Below are 20,350 nucleotides of genomic sequence, written 5' to 3' on the forward strand. Positions count from 1 at the left end.
GCTCAGAAACATTTTGACGACTAGAAGTCTGGTGTTTTGCCTCCAAACATGAGCGGGGAGACAGTGTCTTATCATAGGATGACAGAAATAAGGTGTGAAATTAAAAGGCTTGGCCTCTATGTTGAATCATAAGGGGTCATTGAATTCATCGGAAGATATAATATGTACATGAAGAGCTCAAAGAAATGCGCATGATAAAAGGAGGAAGAAGGGGAGATATGAGCACTGATTCCAAACAAGCATCTATAGCATCCATACTGATTCGTGATACTGTTTACTAAAAGAAATAACAAAGAACACATTGCAGAAGAACCATGGCTTGTTCTTATCACACAAACATATTTTTCTTATGAACCCTTTCTAGAATCAGCTCATGGGGAGGGGTAGGTTTGATTAAATGATAAGCTCTACGTTTGATGTGTGGATCATTATCTGTTTGTATTTTGTGAGGTTTTCTTTTAGTGTGATAAAAATACAGTTGATAGTCAACAACACTATGATGGAAAATCTAAATATGTTTGACATTCAATGGTTATTTTTTTTATACTTATTCATGCATTTAATTTCCATTTCAATGCATAATAACATGTTTAAAAAAAAAATCAAAATACTGTCATGCTATAATACATCTTTAAATGGTGGGATCATACAAGAAGCAAACACAAGGCTTGATGGAAATGATCCCTTACAAACAATAATATGATTCTCTCTTTGTACACTTTACTCCTGGCATTGCATCTGATAGTGCTGAAGATATTTCCACATCAAATCAAGTCAAATCAAATCAAACACTTGTGGTCTGTGGAATTGCGGCTTAAACTCGTACTCACAATGATGATTTACCTCATGTATGAGTTTATGATCAGTTGACTAGAAGAATTAGATCTTTATCACAATGTTGTCTTCTACAACTGACTATAAAATAATGTGCTGTATAAGTGGAATATTTCGCTCAGAGGGGCAGGGGGTATGCCAAGCCAATGGCAGCGAACTTCACTGAAGTATACCTTCACAGATTTTGGTTTGCTCAATTTGAGGAATGACTTTATTTCTGCAAATACAAAATACCTGATGTGTCACAGCAAAATATTGACATAGAATCATCAACAAAAGGAAGAAATAAATGTATCTAAATGAAGCACATAAATGACAAACAGTAACTCAAAAACAAAAAATATAGAGATTTACTCGGGTTGGGCTTGCATTGTGGAAAAACATAAATATCTGACAGTTATAAAGTGCAGATAGCAGCCATATTAAGCATAGCTTGAAGAAATGGTTGGTCTTGTTATAGGTAGTGACGTTCAAGAGGGCTCTGCATAAATCATAAAGACTGCTTGAGGCTCTTAAGTGTAGATAAGTGCATGTGGTGCTTGTGCATGCACATGCTAGTGAAGATGTACTCTTGAGATGGGTCTTAAAAGGGGTAATTCTGGACCAGATAAAAGTTAGTCTGATTAGAAAGAGGGAAATTTTATTAAAAAAAAAAAAATGAAATTCAATCAAATTGGAGAAGACTTTATGAAATTGTGAAATTTTGCTAATTTTCACAAAATGCTTCTCGAACAGTCAATATGAATATTTGCAAGTGATAAAGTTGCTGATGTCATCACCTCACAACTTGCCATTATATAGTTCATACACAAAATCTTAAAATTTCAAGTTATACTATTTACTTGTGTTTTGTGTACTAATGCCATAAACACAATGTATACATACGTATGCTAGTCTTAAATCGCATCATATCAGACAGATTAGTATTTTGAAATTATTCTGCTAGAAATAACAACATGTACACTCTTATAGCAGGAAAATTGAATATTTGGCAGTTGTTTTTTTGTACATGATCTACATGTGAAGAAAATTGTGAGGTGGTGCCATCATCAGCTCACTCACTTGCATATCATATATTGATTTCAGCTGTTCAAGAGATGCTTTTTAAAAATAGGCAGAACTTCATGATTTTATAACTTCCTAATTTGTACCAATTTTTTTGATAAGATTTTCCAAGTTGTGCTTACAAAATGTTATTCTTTCCTTTGCAGACTAACTTTTTAACCAGTAATTTCTCTGTAACTCATAAGATGAGAGGGATCTTGATGTAAATTGACCTGTAAGTCATGTAACTGACATATTTTTTGAATGGTCCATCCTTCAAAAGTTTGGTTTTTTGTTTGTTTCCTTTTTTCTTTCAAATAATAGCTCATGCTTTGATGAAATAAATTGATTACATCAGTTGTATCTTAGATTTCCCATATAAATGTCCTCTTCTGAGGTAATTCTGTGCTGGGTTCGGCATCCATTTCATGTTATACTACTCATTTGTTGTGCCTCTGTGTTCGTGTGGAAATCCAACCCACTGCTAATGTTTGGCCACGAGTAAATTGATGGCTTGGTGCTTGAGCGCTCACAGACAGCGGTAATTTCTCATGGCTTGGGGTGTTCAAGTTTAATGTATTTTCTTGTAATGGTGCAGAGATTTGCTGGCTGTTCGCCAGTCCAAGCAATCAGATGTAAAGTAATTTGATATTAATGCACACATACAAAGAAAAATATGTGATCACTAAACGTGTGTATGTGAGCATACGACTTGGATTCATTCCCATGTTCATGACAAAGGGGATAAAACAAAGAGAGAAGAATTTTTTTCTATGTGCTCTGTTCATATTAATGTGATGGGCTTAAAGCAGCGCAGCTTTGTGATTTTAAAGTGCCATTCTTCTCCGTGCTAAAGTTGGATTTATTTCATCAAGTCACAATCAGCCAAGAAGGAGAGTGGTTGAAGTTTCATAAAAAAACAGTCTGACATAAGATGACAGAGTTATGGGGCTCCCACATTTCACACATTTTCACAGAATAATGATGTTAATGGCAACCACAAACCACATTTCACACATATTCACAATGTGATGTTATCATTGGCAACCACAAACTATGCAAATTAGATGCAATGATGATGTCATTGCTTCACAGGTCTCTCCTAATTGACTAGCTTACAAATTTTCTCTTCATTTCCTTTCTTGACCTGAAATAAGCACAAAAAAACAACAACAACAAATGTATATGTGGCATCAATATATCGTAGTGTTGTAGATAGTAACCGAACTATGACTTTAAAAAAAAAAAATCATTATTAGTATTTCTCTTAACCTAACTGTGATGATTTGATGTTGGAAAGGGTTGTGCTGTATCTGTAGTTGCTGGAATATCAACATAATGATTTTTCAGTGTCTTTGTGCACAAACAGTTGTAGAGCTGTGAGTTGATGGCATTGTAACGTCACCCACTTTGAATGTGTGATTCTGACTCATGAGCACTATTCCATAGAACATTGAAATTCCATGATCTTTTTATCTTTGTTTTTGATTTTTAAGAAATATCACCATCCTCATTTGTGTAAGTTTACTCAGTTCAGTAGAGCCAGCATGGAATCGCACTTCGCAGTGCCCTGTGCCACTTGAAACTCAAATACTGATCTACAAAGCACATGTAGCAACCTTATTTTTTGTTTTTTGTTTCATCTTCTCAGCCAAGAACATGGGAATGCATCCAAGTCGCATGATCTTGAACCTGTCCTTGGACGAGAATTGCACTTGTGTTTAATAGTTCTATTGTCTCACAGTTCTGTTGGGAAGTGAAAAAAGAAACCACCTGTTCGACAAACGTGCCCAGCTACACTGTTATCCCTCTTACTCTCTGGCTCCTTCACAGCCCTTGAAAGGAGTTTAAGACCCTTGATATGTTAAACAAATGATTAGGCATTTCTATCACAAGCACATAGTTTGAATTTTTCTGTGTGGTTTTTTGTTTTTGTTTTTGTTTGGGGGGAGGGCTTGCCTGGTGTTCTTTGCAACAACAGAAAAGAAAGGAAAACATTTTCTCTAAATTTGTGGATTACGTTGTCAAAACGAATAAAATTACTCTCAAACCTCCACCAGTTGAAGGTCTTATCAAGTCTATCATATTCAAAATCCTCCCCAATATCATCAAATCATCTGTGGTCTAATCAATACATAATGTGCCTTTATTTTTTTTCTTTCAAGCAAAAGCTTACAGTACTAAGCACATACTGCAGGATAGCACGTGATGCACTTTCCTCTTTCCAGTAGCTTCCCAATTTGTAAATTTGCTCTGACTGTGGTTTACAGTCTAGTGCCTTAACTCCTCTGTTTGCAGAGATTTTTAGCACATGTCAAGGCAAGGCTTAGGAAAAAGTAGAAGCATATCAGCACAGAAGTACGAGAAGAGCCGAAGTGATTGCTTATGAATGATATTTTAATAAGTTTTGAATTGAGAAAGGGTGCTAAATGGTTTTGTTCCTTCCATTCTCTTAACTTACACATCTATGAAGTCTGTGCTCTACTTGTAATTAGCCACAGCTTGGGTCAGTTGAGCTCAGCTCATCCCTTTTCCCTTGTTCCCTCGTTCTTGCCTGTTGCCTTCATCTCGTAGTTACCATGGTAACAAGGAGAATCTGTCTTGCCAAAGCCCGTTCATCTCCACCCCTCTTTCTCCCATCGATGCTAAAATCCATTCCTGCCATGAATCTATTCCACTTTGCAGGTCATCCTCGGCCTTTCAACCCGATGTCCGTGGAGAAGTGGCCGGTGGTCCAAGCCTACGGCTTAGAGGGATATGCCACGTAAGCCCTTTGACCAACCGTGGTCAGCCTATTGTCCTCTCATATGAAGCACATTCTCCATAATTGATTGCTTTCCTTCTCCTATCTATTGTCCTGACGCACTGACCATTTCCCCTCCCCCTCCCCCCCCCCCACCATCCCCCAACTAAACACATCATCGCGTGCAAACTCCCAACTCGGTTTCAAAAGTCACACATCCTGAGTTTCCTTCAGGAAATCATTGTTACAATGAAGGTCGAACATAAAACTGGATCAATGTGATGCGTCAGTTTTACAGTCGGTAATGACTGCCCATTGTGGGACGCAGCCTTCCCATTGTGATCAAGAGTCACGGTTCGTGGCGTAGCAGAGAAAATTTGTCAACATTTCTTGCAATGTATACAATTCCTTGTGGTTTGGTCAGTAAGGCCAACCTACTGGCATCTGAAGCTTTGATTCTCATTTAAATTACAAACCTTTGTCTGTGGTACAAATGCATCAAACACATATTATATTGCCCTCTGGGATCTGCAGGAAGTGTTTGTGCCTGAAGGCAGGTTTTGATTGACCTAGGCATGTGACTATACCCCATGTACTAATGAATAAATGGGACAAGTTTTTTTGAACAGAGTCTGATGAATGTCATTGTCTTTAATAATGCAGAATAATGATGACAATTTTCTGACTGCATCTTTCTTTCCTTATCCAAAACATAATAAATTGATTTTATTGCATGTCCCTCCCCCCCCCCCCCCGTTATTCATACAAACTACTTTTTGATGCATACCTTTTCACATCCTACTCCAACACTATTGTAAATCTGCCAAAAATATGGTAATGATTTCCCATTTCTTTCTTCTCTTTTTTGTAAAAGCATGTACAAAGAAATCTCTCTTAAAGGTATTTTGTTTTATCATCTCTTTGTTTTTATATTTATCCTTTTTTCCTTCCACAGGGGTGGATTTTTCACCATGAAACATGAGGTAAGGATTCCTGTAAAACTTACTTGTAAATATCATGCACAAGGCTGACATATCTGACCCCCCAAAAAAAGTTTTTTTATTTTTTAATTTTTTATGGAAGGCTTTTTTAGCTCACCTGAGCCAAAGGCTCAAGTGAGCTATTGCGATCGCCCTTCGTCCACCGTCCGTCTTGCGTAGTCCGTTGTCCGTCGTGCGTAAACTTTTTACATTTTCATCTTCTTCTTGAAAACCCCAAGACCGATTTTCATCAAACTTGGCAGGTAGCATCCCTAGGGGGTTAGGAACTCAATTTTTTAAAATGGGTACCATGCCCCACCCAGGGGGCCCCCAGGGGGCCCAAACCCCCCAAAATTAAGGAATCTGTAAAAATCTTCTTCTCTAGAACCAGTAGTGATAGAGCTAAGTTAATACTATGAGTTAGTACATTGATGACTGTAGTTTCAAGTTTGTTCATGGCAGAATCAGGGGTGCCCCCCCCCCCTTGGGTCCCAGGGGAGGGGTCCTAATGGGGCCTAAATTGTACATTTTCATCTTCTTCTTGAGAACCCCATGACCCATTTTCACCAAACTTGGCAGGTAGCATCCCTAGGGGGTTAGGATCTCAATTTGTTAAAATGGGCACCATGCCCCACCCAGGGGGCCCCCAGGGGGGCCCAAACCCCCCAAAATGAAGGAATCTTCAAAAATCTTCTCTAGAATCAGAAGTTATAGAGCTAAGATAATACTATGAGTGAGTACATTAATGACTGTAGTTTCAAGTTTGTTCATAGCAGATCCAGGGGTGCCCCTCTTGGGGGGGTTGGGAAGGTCCAAATGGGGGCCTGAATTGTACATTTTTATCTTCTTTCTGAAAATCTCATGATGGATTTTCGTCAAACTTGGCAGGTAGCATCCCTAGGGGGTCAGGATCTCAATCTATCAAAATGGGCACCATGCCCCACCCAGAGGGCCCCAGGGGGCCCTAATCCCCCCAAGTTAAGGAATCTTAAAAAATTTGGGCCCTTATTGTACATTTTCATCTTCTACTTGAGAATGCCTGGTCAAATTTTAGTAGAGCTGTGAATAGTTCAGATTAGTGACTGCGTGAAAGGTGAACATGCGATACTCAGGTGAGCGCTAGACCCGCGGGTCTCTTGTTTTTAATGACAAGGGATGAGTTATTTTGCCTATACATGTATGTCATGATCATTTCAGGAAGTAAACTTCTTTGCAAGAAAAGTAACTTGCCAATTAACCATTAAATCCTGACATACTGCTCTTTATGTCATCACATTATTGTGATATATATATATATATATTTTTTTTTTTTTTTAATGGAGAGATTTGGACTCTCATGCTTTTGTGTATTCTACAGTATTTTTCTTTTATTTCTTAATGTCATTTAACAATCGTATCTTGTGTATGACTCATTCTCTCTCTCAAAAAGAGAGAGAGAAAAAAAAAATATGTATATGTATATGATCATCTTTCTCTCTCCCTATGTTACTGAATTAAAGTGTCATAGATGCCAGTAGGCAGTCTTGAGTGTTATTTAACTATCCAATATTATTGTTATAATCATTCAATGTGTTAACTACATCATGTATATGTACTAAGAATGTGTGTCAAGTATGTTAGTTAAAATAAGGCCATAGTGATGTTGTATTGTTACATAATGATATTTGTTTCCTTTCCCTTATTTCCCCAGTGTTTTATTAACCACAGACACAATTTTCTACATATAGTAGAATATGGGCTAAATTTCTCTGTAATAAAAGAACAAAAAAACAGTTCTACTGTATTCCAGGATAAACTGAGCTTGCCAGTAACATCCTTATCAATCTTTAGTGTTACAACTTGGATGCTGACATTTACATTCTTGATCTTCCAATACTTTAAAATTTGACATTTCTGTGTCCAAAGGTCAAATGTTTGTGCAGTTTATAGGGAACTTTGGCTGTTATTATTATTTTTTTGTGTATGTATTTTTATCAAGGTGGTGGACATGAGTAACTCTCTTGGCCCTATCTACGACACTGTGGACCCGGTCAACCTCGAGACGCTGGTCACAGAACAGCTGCCCCTCTTTGAGAGGCAGTGGTCATCCATGCTGACCAACATTGACGTCTCCTAGTAAGTCCAGGATGTTGACAATTCCCAGGATGGTCAGTGTCCACTCTGTAGAGGAAAAGTTGAGATAGCCTTATTTGCTGACCAGCCAAATTTTCAATGAACCAATATTACTGTTTAGTCACATGATGGATCAAGATTTGATCTGAGTTTCATCTGTATTGGCGGCAAAAATAGATACCATTAGCAAAAGTGAAATAAAGTGAATCTATAAGGTAATTTTACAGTGCAGAACAGCAAAATTTGATAGGCAGTCAACAAAATACTATGAACTACATGTATTCAAAACGTATAAATATGCATCCCCAAAAGCAAAAAACAAAAACGAAAACAAACAAACAAACAAACATGATATGCAACCTATTTATGGCTGTAAGGTAATGTTACTCTCAGCTCTTTTGAGGGAAATATAATTCTGAGAGAGAATTGTTTTACATGAGATTTGCACGAAAGACTATAATGTAACATAGATAATTTAGAAGCCTTTTAATGTGTTTTTCGTATGTCAAATGGCACCCTTTTTACACAATGCAATGAAATGCCTGCTCTCTGTGTGTTTACCCAAGATAAATCAATGGCATTATGTTCTTGTTTTTCTAATGAAGTCAGGACCATCGTAAAGACAAAAGTAAGAGAGCTGTGTCAAAGTACTGTATATAGCAAGGAGGAAGAAAAAAAATCAGAGTCATGTGACCGAGATGAAAGAGACATGAACGTCATGTGACCAAGATGTGCTATTTTTAGTTGCTCCTAGTGAACCCTACCAAATGACACACTCATATCGAAACTACGATAGCTTTCATTCCCTTTGTCTGATTTTACTCTGCTCAATCTTTGCTGCATTGTCCGTGTATGCGTGTTTTGTTTTGTTTTCTTTAATGGTCTCTTTCTTGTGGTCACTGGCCTGTATTCGATCAATTTTCTTGTCGGGCCAAAGTCCCCTTCAAATTAAGGCATTTCACTCTCGTCTGGTCAGCAAGAGCCCCATGACCCAACGAGCAGGAATTCATCATTCCAAATGTGATTTGGGAGTCCCTTCCCAGATGCAGATCGCTAGCAGATCAAAAACGAAGGAAGCCATGTAGATGATGTTTAGATTTGCTCTATGTTCTCATTTTCCACCCACAGCAAAAACAATGGATTCCCGACACTCTTAGAGGGAATGGTCGGAGAGGTAAGGGAAGTGATATGATACAGGAATCAAGGCAGAAAGTGAAATGGTGATAAAGATGATAATGTTACTTCGTCTTTATGATAGTCCTTTTCTTTAACGAAGTACACATTGAAGAGCTGTACAAATTGTAGGGGAAAATGATTATGTAAGAACTTTGTTTTTGTGATTACAACCAAATCATTTACAGTACAATAAAAACAAAGATATATCAACATCAGCAACTCAAAACAAAACTCAAATGATAGTGTATCTATTGTGTATCTAGTGTAGAAATATGTGTATGATTTGTTTTCAGGGGTACATTCTTTTTTAACAAGCCTCTGGCTTTCTCAGAACTGTACCTACTACATTTTGTAAACATTATATATATATATATATATATATATATATATATATATCCAAACATTTTTTATTACTGAATGAATGTATGAATTGAATTGAATTGAATCTTTAATGTAGTAAAAAAAAAAAAAAAAAAGATATATATATATATATATATATATATATATATATATATATATACATACAAACCAGAAGTGTAAATTTGTCCAACCTTTCCTTGTAAAAAAAAAAAAAAAATCTGAATAGTTCACTGGGCTGTTGTTTGTTTGTTTGTTTGTTTGTTGTAATTCTGTTTTCAGTTTTGATATTATTAAAAGTTCTGTTTAATGCAGTGTAGCACCATGATGTGAGATCGGATTCTATTGCCAATGCATATATTACATTTTTTATGCCTCGGCCACAAATAATCAATGCAGGCATTATGTTTTGGGATTTTTTTTTTCTGTTTTGCTGTGGTTAACTTGATACTTTTCACTGAAGGGTATAATTTTGTTTCTCTTTGTCTTGTATCTAAAGGGGATATTTTATTGGTAGGTCACTGGTTTAGTTGTGAGGTGATGACATCATCATATCATCTAATTTGCATATGTGATTGTGACCAAAATCACTCTTTGTAAAAAAAAAAAGAATAAAAAAAGCAAACAAACAAACACTTGTGAAATTAGGAAATTCCATAACTTCTATCATTTTAGGTCAAATTTTGTGAAATGTCCTCCATTCTGATTTTTTGTTCGTCTGATTTTGCATGTATTCTATCGAAGTTGACTTAAAGGCATAATCTACCATTTGCAGATGAAACAAAAACCCAGCATTAGTGCTTTAAAATAGTTCCAAAATGTGAGTTTGGGATAGAAACAACCACTGTAAAAATTTGAATTGGTATAATCAATGTTAAGAATTGTTAGATACACAAAATGTGAACAATAGTTATAATAAGAATGTTGCCAGACTAAACATCTACAGTTCTGGTTTAATGGAAAAATACTGATATCTCCTTATATTTTAGGCTTTATTGCAAACATTTTATATGGTAAGATGTTTTGTGATACAACAGACCTACACATTTGCATCAAATGTGATATCTGGAACATTTTTTAAATCACTCTAACCAAAGGTAATTAAGCATGAGTGCACATTAAACTGTAACCACTTCCCGTTAATGTATTTGAACACAGCCTCTGCTGAGCTACTACAGCCATGGTCGTGTTTCTAAAGGAAATCAGGACAGGTGAGTGGGCTCGCAAATACTAAGAAGAATATTTTACTGAAAATAATTGTTGGAAATTATGTTGGTTTTGTCATCAGCTCTGATCAGTGGCAAAGAACCATCATGTCCCATATACTGTTCCATGTTGCATGAAGTTTAAAATGTCATTTGATTATCTTAAGAGATGGCCATCAATAAATGTATTTCAGTGTATACATTCTTGTATATATTTAGATAGTTTACCTTTCCCTATGATTTGTGCACTAGCTATATCAAATGTCAGTACTGACGAAAATAGTACAACCATAAAAGGTCATAGATGAATTTGAGAATTAAAGAGATATTGATTCAAAATTTATTTGCATTAAGTAATGAAAACTTGTTGTACAGGGCAGAACAGAAAGATATTAAAGTATTTTGCTTCATATTCATGTACGTACTGTTGCAGCTGTATGCCTTCCTCTGACATGTATTACTTCATGATGACTGTTCCATAGGCTCTTTGAATGATACAATGTAGCAGCAGATCTTTCTTGTCGTCTGGAGAACAGAAATGACTAGATTCCTTTCTTGCTAAACTAGTCTTTTTTTTTTTGTTGCAACATTTGCTTCATTGAAATGAGAGATATATCATCACTATTACCAACATCATTATAGAATACAGAAGTAGTAATGTCATTGTCTTTTTGTACTAGCTTGGAGTAGGTGAGGTTGTTTAGAACCAGTTTCCATGGGGATGAATAGCTATGACATCACACTATTGTTATTTGGCATTTGATATCGCATTGTCGGTGGTAATTTTTCTGTGCACATTGTTCAAGTTTATTTCATTAATTCCACTCGATATGTGACTGCCACACACTGCAGCTCATCCTGTCGGAAGCCCTTTGTGCTGTTTGGACAGAATTCGATGAGAGCGGAAATCGACAAGACACAAGAGGGCGCGTACCGTCCAGCAAAGACTCTTCAGGTCTGCGGCATTGATGGCGCACCAGCACGGCATATGGTACGACATCTCTCATATCAGTCACAAGTGTCTAATTGCTCAAAGAATACCTGATTTGCATGTTAGAATGAATAAATGAATGAATGAATGAATGAATGAATGAATGAATGAATGAATGGATGGATGGATGGATGGATGGATGGATGAATGAATGAATGAATGAATGAATGAATGAATGAATGAATGAATGAATGAATGAATGAATGGATGGATGGATGAGTGAATGAATGGATGGATGGATGAATGAGTGAATGAATGAATGAATGAATGAATGAGTGAGTGAATGAATGAATGAATGGATGAATGAACGGATTGATGGATGAATGAGTGAATGAATGAATGAATGGATGGATGGATGAATTAGTGAATGAATGGTTGAATGAATGGATGGATTGATGGATGAATGCTTGAATGGATGGATGGATGAATGAATGCATAAACTAGACTCGGAATTTGTCAAGACTGACAAATTAGGTGATCCGATTTTTTTTAAAATCAATGATTCGAGTTTTCACCTGAGATTACGGACATTGGTCGTGTGATGTTTGGATTCTCATTTTGAAAAGGGAGTCAGACCTGCCATCTTGGGTACCGAATTCCGTATACACTATCAAAGATGCAGAATGAAGTATATTTGACCTTTGACCCCACTTTGCACCCCCAAAATGGCATCTTAGCAAAAAGTGGTTATTTTGTGAAATGATTCTTGTAACATGGTCTTTGCGTGTGCAAAATATGGGAAAGATAAGACATATATTCACCAAGATACAGGATGAAACATTCATGACCTTTGACCCTAATTTACATACCCAAGATGGTGTCTGATCAAGTAGTTGTTATTTCATGAAATAATGTACGTGATATGAACTAAACATGTGCAAAATATTGGGCTGATAGGGCTTGTTTTTCTTGAGTTACTGTAAAGAAAGTTGCAAAAAGAAAGGAATATCTCAATACATCGAAGATAAGCTTTAATTTCAACCAAGTTTTTGGAAGTGATCCCGACACCGTATGAAAAAACGAAAGGCACACTTACGATAGCCCAAAGTCTCAGCTACAACATACTAAAATATGGGAGAAATTCACCGAAGCATAAGTGAGCTAGAGCTCGATAAAAACAGTCATGTCAGTTTTCATTTCCAGAAAAACTGCACTCCCATAGAGATAACACGTAAACTGGTCAAATTTGACAAGATTACATTCAATCCATTTTTACTAGGTGATGCCGTCATCCAATCAAAATGTTGTTATTACATTTATGAAAGACCATTTAATAAGCTACAACATACTGAAATCTGGTTGAAAATTGGCAAAGGATAAGTGAGATACGCTCGAGTGAACTTGAAATTTGATGACGTCATTTTGAAAATTTACTTTTTTAATTTTATTAAGAAATTTGATATCTTTGAATCATTTTTCCAGCATCGCCAACCCATGAATTGACATGTACAACTCATCAGCTTTCAGAATATGTAAAGAAAATGGGGGGTCACCGTCCATCCTGACGAGTAAAATCGGATTCAAAATTGGCGGTTTTTTGGCATTGTTGCACTGTATATCGCCATTGACGCGCGCGCGGAATTTCAACTTTGACGGGTCCGTATGACGTCATATTGAGTCGGATTGACTTGAAACTTGGTAGAAATATTCCTTGACATTTCAGTCATCCGATAAGTGTGAAAAAATGGGAAATTTCTATTGCATATGAGCTGTGCGTGCGTATATGTGCGCGCACGTACGCGTCCGTCCAATTTTTTCAATTTTTCAAAAAATGCTCCAAATGATCTGAAACGTGTGCAAAAAAAATTTGAGCTCGATTGGAGAATACAAATATTTCAACGCGCGCGTACGCGCGCTTTTTAATAATAAATATGAATTTTGATAATATGAGTAGAATGCGCTTGATGTGAAATATATGTGACGTAAATTTCATTGAAAAGTTCCTTTCCATTAATGAGATATGCATGAAAATGTGTTTTCATATAATGACGTCATAGTGACGTCACGGTTGACTGATCACTATGATTTTATAAAATTTGTCGACTTTGGGACACGATACATATATGGTATAATTTTGAAATTGATACTATGAGAACTTTCTGAGTTAATAGATGCACAAATTTTGTCCAGAAATAAAGAAGAAGAAGAAGAAGAAGAAGAAGAACAAAGAATCAGTACAGATACAGAAGGTGATCCGAGAGGATACTCGGATCACCTAATGAGTGTGTTCTGGCTAATCAATCTGGTCAGATTTGGAGTTAATCAAAAGGATGATGAAAAAGCCCAACAAGCGATTGCTAATTGCCTAGGCATGGAAAAGGATTAAGGAGAAAGTGAACGGAGCTAGAGATTTGACCTCTTCCTGATAAGATCATGAAGCTACAAACCAAGCTTCATGATAAGATGGTTCAAGTAATGTGAAATCCAGGACCATCGTACCACATTGTTTCCCCCTATAGCCCTTTTTACACTTGTGTTTCTTAACCCCGGACTTTCTCTGACCCAGGACTATCGTTAGTCCCGTACCAATTTTTTCAGCTTTTTACACTGGCCAATTAGTCCCGTACTATCTCTTGTCCGGGGCTAAGGAGAAAACTGACCTTTTTACACTGATATTTCTTAGCCCCGGACTTTCCAAACCACATGAATATTCATGATTACGCTGTGCACTGTACACTTACACGCACGCACTGGCAGCACTTGATTACCTCGTTTCTGATTGGTCAGTGGGGGTCGGACTTCGTCTCCGTCGCTTAGCCCCGGATTATTTTTTCGTTCTGTTTACACTCACTTGCTTGGCACCGCAATTGCGGTGCTAACCCTGCTATTTTGCAGGGCCAGATAGTACGGGATTATCGGTGGGGCTAGCCCACTTTGGCAAAAACGAGTGTAAACAGAAAGTGGGCTAAGGATAGTCCCGTACCAACGGTGGGGCTAAGGCCCCCCCCCCCCCCCCCTTAGCCCCACCGTTGGTACGGGACTAAGCAAAAATTTACAAGTGTAAAAAGCCCTTATGTGGATTCATCCAAGTATGATTTGCCAGTGGGCAAGTGCATTAATTGCCTAGCATGGTACAATATAGCTCGGATCTGCAAACCCTCCAAAGACTTGGAACGGAACACAGTGAAAGGTCAACATTGTTTTCCTTCCTCTGTTTTCCTTCCTCCTTTCTCCAGCAAGGGAGAGGAGCTGTCAATAAAACCTGTCATTAAAAAAAATTCTTTTGATGACAAATTTATCCTGCAGAATGAGGTTGTTGTGATTGAAGAGTTTGGACAAATAGAAACTTAGAAGGAAGGAGGCCACACGTTACGTGATAATTATACCTTGTTGAGTTTATTGTAGTTTTGATGTTCAGCCATGATGGCTAGTAGCATGGTGTTACATCTTAGTTCATGTAGTGGTAGGTACCTAATCACTTTTAAAGTAATACACCTCTACAAATGTAGCGAAATAATTCATTTGGATGTCATGCTCTCCTATCTCAACAGACCTGTCAGATGGTTGCTCCACGGAGCCCCTTGAGCTGTGCCCGGACCTACTTCACATCATGCGGACACGCCCACTACCCGACCACAGGGGGGACTCCCCAGGCGCCCCGCCCTCCCAGGACGGACATTGAGTAAGTGCCACACATCATGCAATACTCACTGGGAAATTATGCTTCGCATAGAAATATATTTCACAAATTCTTTCAGCAAAAAAATCGTTAGACAAAATGGCATTGTGGTTCTACATTTTGCATTGACTAGATTGATCCAGAGTGAGGCCTGTTCTTTTCTAATAGATTATATGTTTTTATATGAGAAGCTGCTCCGAGTGGAGTGGTATTTTGTATGAAAAGTGTGAAAGAAGAGCTACTGTACATACACTGTACTAATACTTTGAGCAGAATCAGACAATGGTGTCCTTTTGGCAGTGCACAAACCCTACTGTGGTCATCATCATCACTCACATCATACCTCACATTACATTCAATCAAATACATATATGTATATCTGTATACATTTTTTTTTTTTTTAGTTGCATTACTTCCCCCTTCTCTTTCATTGATATTTTTAGATCTCCACATTCCAACACATCTCATCAGATAGCGGAGGTCAAAAAGATTGTATTCAGTTTCAAGATAATTACCGCTTTTGTCATTTTTCATCTAAAGGAAAAAAAAAAAAGGTATTAAATCCAAGAGACATTAAGAGACCGTGATGGCCTTTGCGATTGGTCCATGGGATTGACTCGTCACATGCTTCTGTAACAGCTGACCAGTTACCAAATTCGCCGAACATCAGTTTTCTGATTTTGGTATTATTAGTCGACTTTCAGGTTTCTGTAATAGACATGAGCCATTCCAATAATGATGTCCCATTTCATGTGAAAAAGAAAGGGAAAAAAAAAAACCAAGGAACCTATAGAAACATCGAGAAAGCCAGCCACAAGAAAACACAGTTTTGAGAACATTGACTTTCATTCCATTGGTTGAGCGTTGTCAAGTTACAAGAAGATTGTGTAAACATGTAAACACAGTAAGTCGGTTCAGACAATGTAGTTGTCTGTCTCACGAAAAATGAAAAGTTTCATATTTTCCAAAAAAAAAAATTGTAGACTTGATAAATGATACAAGAGACAGTAAAAATATGATTGTTATTTTTTGTTCTGAACAAATAGAAAAGTGTTGTTATGATCCCCAGTGAGACTACATGCTGTTAACATGTTATCATTTTTAATGCACAGTCTTTTTGCTGTTGTTGCTTTGAAAGTGTTTTGTTTTCATATTTAAGTTGCATAATTGCATCAATATTTTTGTCGTTGTCTCGAGTGGTTGACGAGGCCCAAAAAATAATGTTGATGTTTGTTAATACCATGCTGATGTGATGGGGAATGTTTGTATTCATGTATCATATTGTTTGTTGACATTCTCTTTTGTTGCAGAATGCTTGAGAAGCTGTACAAAGTTGTCATCAGTGCTGTTTTGGCCTCCATTGAGGAGTACTCCAAGTCAGTCAGCTCTGCAAAGGTTAAAAAAAGTCTTTGTCTTTTGGGAAATCCATTTTGCGTGCAAGTTGATTTTGATGAAACACAGAGTAAGATGAAATGAACAGAGCAGTGACAGAGGCATTAGAATGAAACTAAATATTTGAAGATGCCACACTCTCTGCAGATATTGTAATATCAACTTTTGTTCTTATGTAATGGTGATGGTAGTAGTAGTAGCAGTAATAGTAGTAGTAGTTGTAGTAGTACAGTACTCTCCGCGTAATCGGGTATCGCTTAAACGGGTACTCTGTGTAATTGGGTAGTAATGTCAAAATCAGTTCCAATGCACATTAAAGTTACCTGATAATCGGGTTGCCTCTCCACGTAAATGGGTACATAATTTTCTTCTGATCTAATTTCTACCCACATTTTATCGCAGATATAACACTTTAGGAAATTAGAATGTCAAAGTTTCCATGGCTAACCGCATCCTCTGCTTACTAGTAATTTGCAAAGAAGACCGATCATTTGGGGAGTGATAAACATGAAAACACATGTACCAGTACCGTCTTGCCACACGTAAATGAGTATTACACATGTAGCTGGCACTCACAACTACATAGACAAACAGGAGTTGAACATACTTGCGCTCCTCCCTTGCTCTGCAACAACATTCACAACACGAGAAGTTTGCAACGAAAATCAGGCCATTCACCAGCTCCATAGTTTTGCTTTTCCCCAGTCACTTTTCGAAAAGTAACCTGATGTTCTACGTGACTAGTGCACGCAAAGAGATGTATTCATTTTGGAAAAAGCCTGCATGTTAGGGAGGAGTGTATAGTCAAACGACAAAGTTTTCTGAAGACATATTTGTCCATAAAAAGCGTGTAAATTATTGCTCGTGACTGAGCATGTGTAAGGTATGTTTAATGTGACAGTGCAAGCACGCATGTTAAGCATACAGTGTAGGTGTTTGATGCAGTGTACAATGCATGTACATAGACACTGTGTGTGTCAATAAGCCAGTTCGGGGTTCCACTTTGAGCGTGAGCAGAAAAAGGTCATCAGTACCGGCAGAGCATGTTGGTTTTTTATTCACTGAGATAAGCATCTGTGATGTAATGATTATTCAAGTGATCATTATGAGTAGTGCTTGCTAGCACATCCACCTGACAGCAAATGCGGTATTTGACAATATCAATAGAAAAAGATTTTTAATACATTCAATGCGAAATAATGAAATGGATGCTTTCCGAAGTGCTAATTGATGGATCATTCTGGTCGCCTGGTCTACGCAAGTTCATTCTTTCTTTGAACATGACTGATGAATTCCATAAATTGTTACGTCGGGTAAGCTGAAATACCTTCTCTCGCTTGAAAACTCGTGGAGTGCCTAATCAACTGAGAAAGAAGAAAGGTCATTTGTACCGATGTGCCCATGAGCTAACCCCGAACTGGCTTATTGTGAATGAGACGTGTTCTTCTGTTAATCGGGTACTCCGCTTAATCGGGTAAGAAACGCTCTACCCGAGTCTACCTGATTATGTGTAGAGTACTGTAGTAGTAGTAGTAGTAGTAGTAGTAGTAGTAGTAGTAGTAGTAGTAGTACATAGTAATAGTAGTAGTAGAATAGTAGTAGAAGTAGTAGTAGTAGTAGGTAGTAGTAGTAGTAGTAGTACATAGTAATAGTAGTAGTAGTACATAGTAATAGTAGTAGTAGAATAGTAGTAGAAGTAGTAGTAGTAGTAGGTAGTAGTAGTAGTAGTAGCGGTAGTAGTTGTAGTAGTGGTAGTAGTAGTAGTAGTAGTAGTAGTAGTAGTAGTAGTAGTAGTAGTAGTAGTAGTAGTAGTAGTAGTAGTAGTAGTAGTAGTAGTAGTAGTAGTAGTAGTAGTAGTAGGTAGTAGTAGTAGTAGTAGTGGTAGTAGTAGTAGTAGTGAGGCAGTAGTAGTGGTAGTAGTAGTAGTAGTGGTAGTAGTAGTAGTAGCAGCAGCAGCAGCAGCAGTAGTATAGTAGTAGTAGTAGTAGGAGTAGTTGTAGTTGTTATTGTCATCATTGTTGTTGTAGCAACAGTGCTATTACCAGTAATACTATATAGATAGAGAAAGTAATAGCATTGAGCAGTAGTTGTAGCAGCAGTATAATTTTTCTTATCATTGCAGGCAGAGCAGGCGTGTCTGGAAACTCTGCAGACAGGGTTCGGAGAGTACAGCCTCAAGTTTGGCAGCGCGTTCCTCAAGAATGGGTGAGACACAATGCACACATATTGTTTTATTACCAGCTCTGTACTTTGGGGTTAATCACACTGGGGCGAGCAGACGATGAAGTTTCGGCTGATTTCGAAATTTTAAGGGCTTGTATAAAAGAGGCTAAATCTGTCTTGCTTTGGCAAAAAAGGGGCAAGTGGCATTTCCTTCAAATCTGAGTTACTGTTGTATCAGATTGGACTTGGCGTATTCTTCTTGGATGTCAAGTTTTTAGCACAAAGCACTCATCCTAAAGGAGAGATAGCTACATCAAGACACCACATCATTGGACTAATGTCAACATAATTATGTGAAAGATGCATTTTAGTCGCCTACAGGATATGGCACTTTTTTGATCACTGACTTCCCTTGCCAAACCGCAGCAGCAATTCCCCACTTGGACTGGCAGTTTCTATCATAATGTGGCATATCGGGTGATAGATTTTACACCCTTGTGTTGTTCTTAGTGCAGAAAAGGACGAGTATATCTTGATGAATTTATCCCCGCGTTCACATTGGTCCCCGCGACGCGGGGAAAGTCCCGAGCTGTGGGACTTTCTCCTCCAAAACCATAATGTGAACGCTCACTGGGACTTGTCCCCCCGTCCCCGCCAAGCAAGTCGGGTACGGGGACAAGATTTGGAGGGGAGAGTGACCTTGGGGCGAAATTGATAGCGTCCAGCTGTGGTCATCAAATGTGCGCATGCGCTATGCCTGGCAGAGCTCGCCCCAAACCCCAATTGCCCCCACAGCTCAGGGACAGATGAGATACCAATGTGAACGGTCAGTCGTAAAAAAGATAAGATCTCTTGTGGCTGTCCCCGCGTCACAGGGACCAATGTGAACGCGGGGTATGTCCATCGCTGTACAAGTTTAGAAATATTTATGATAAGAGTACATGTTGTATATATGCTACATTCAACACTGGGATTGATTTAAAGCATGCAGGCATTTTCTTTTCAAGAATGATTAATACCACATGAAGTACATTGTAAGTATTCTTCAAATTTTGTGATGTGTACTTGAACCCTGAATTGTCATCAACATTTTATACACTTTAACTCTTGAGACATGTTTGAACCCTGCATTGTCATCAGTATTTCATATATCAAGGGGAATAAAGAGATGGGAAAGTTTCAAGCACTGTTTCAAGTCTTATTTATACTATGACTTTGTATCTGTTCAAGGAATATCAGAACATTCTCAAGATGATAAGTCTTGCTTTCTGAATTTTCTAGAGCCAACATAGACTTCAAGCTTGAATCTCTAAGTTACGATGGCCAGAGCAAGGCACTCACAGACCAGAAGAATTCCCTCGTTAAATTGGTAAGTTGGTGGTTTAAGATTGTATGATCATTATAGTAATCCATTTCAATTTAGGAAGAAAAAGTCTGAAATTTAGACTACTTTTTTATTTCCAGACAATTCATCAAACAGCTTTCCTGAGTGTTGATCACTTATGACTTTTTGATATTGCAAAGCGCAACATGTTTTTAAAGCTCGAATTTTCCACAAATCATGTTTAAGCTTTGACATACCCACAATTCAAGGTCACATGCTTTCATGTGGAAGTCAATCCAACTGAAATGCACAAAGAATTTGTAGCTGACTAGAAACTTCAAAAAGAAAAATTATTATGCTCTATACAAGTTTACAGATAATATCCACTGTTCAGGAAGACTGTAATGTTT

At 37.6% G+C, this 20,350-nt stretch overlaps 1 protein-coding gene across 1 annotated transcript in view; it reads left to right on the forward strand.

The window, feature by feature from the left end:
- Nucleotides 1–20,350, forward strand: part of LOC140242096 (dynein axonemal assembly factor 9-like) — an 82,008-nt gene that overhangs the window by 37,553 nt on the left and 24,105 nt on the right. The window contains exons 7-16 of the mRNA XM_072321856.1: nt 4,564–4,642; nt 5,577–5,604; nt 7,580–7,716; nt 8,842–8,887; nt 10,405–10,457; nt 11,304–11,442; nt 14,934–15,064; nt 16,372–16,456; nt 18,576–18,658; nt 19,898–19,985. Coding sequence (XP_072177957.1) covers nt 4,564–4,642; nt 5,577–5,604; nt 7,580–7,716; nt 8,842–8,887; nt 10,405–10,457; nt 11,304–11,442; nt 14,934–15,064; nt 16,372–16,456; nt 18,576–18,658; nt 19,898–19,985 — 869 coding nt within the window. The remainder of the gene's footprint in view (nt 1–4,563; nt 4,643–5,576; nt 5,605–7,579; nt 7,717–8,841; nt 8,888–10,404; nt 10,458–11,303; nt 11,443–14,933; nt 15,065–16,371; nt 16,457–18,575; nt 18,659–19,897; nt 19,986–20,350) is intronic.

This window comes from Diadema setosum, chromosome 18 (genome assembly GCF_964275005.1).
Source record: "Diadema setosum chromosome 18, eeDiaSeto1, whole genome shotgun sequence".
NCBI lineage: Eukaryota > Metazoa > Echinodermata > Echinoidea > Diadematoida > Diadematidae > Diadema > Diadema setosum.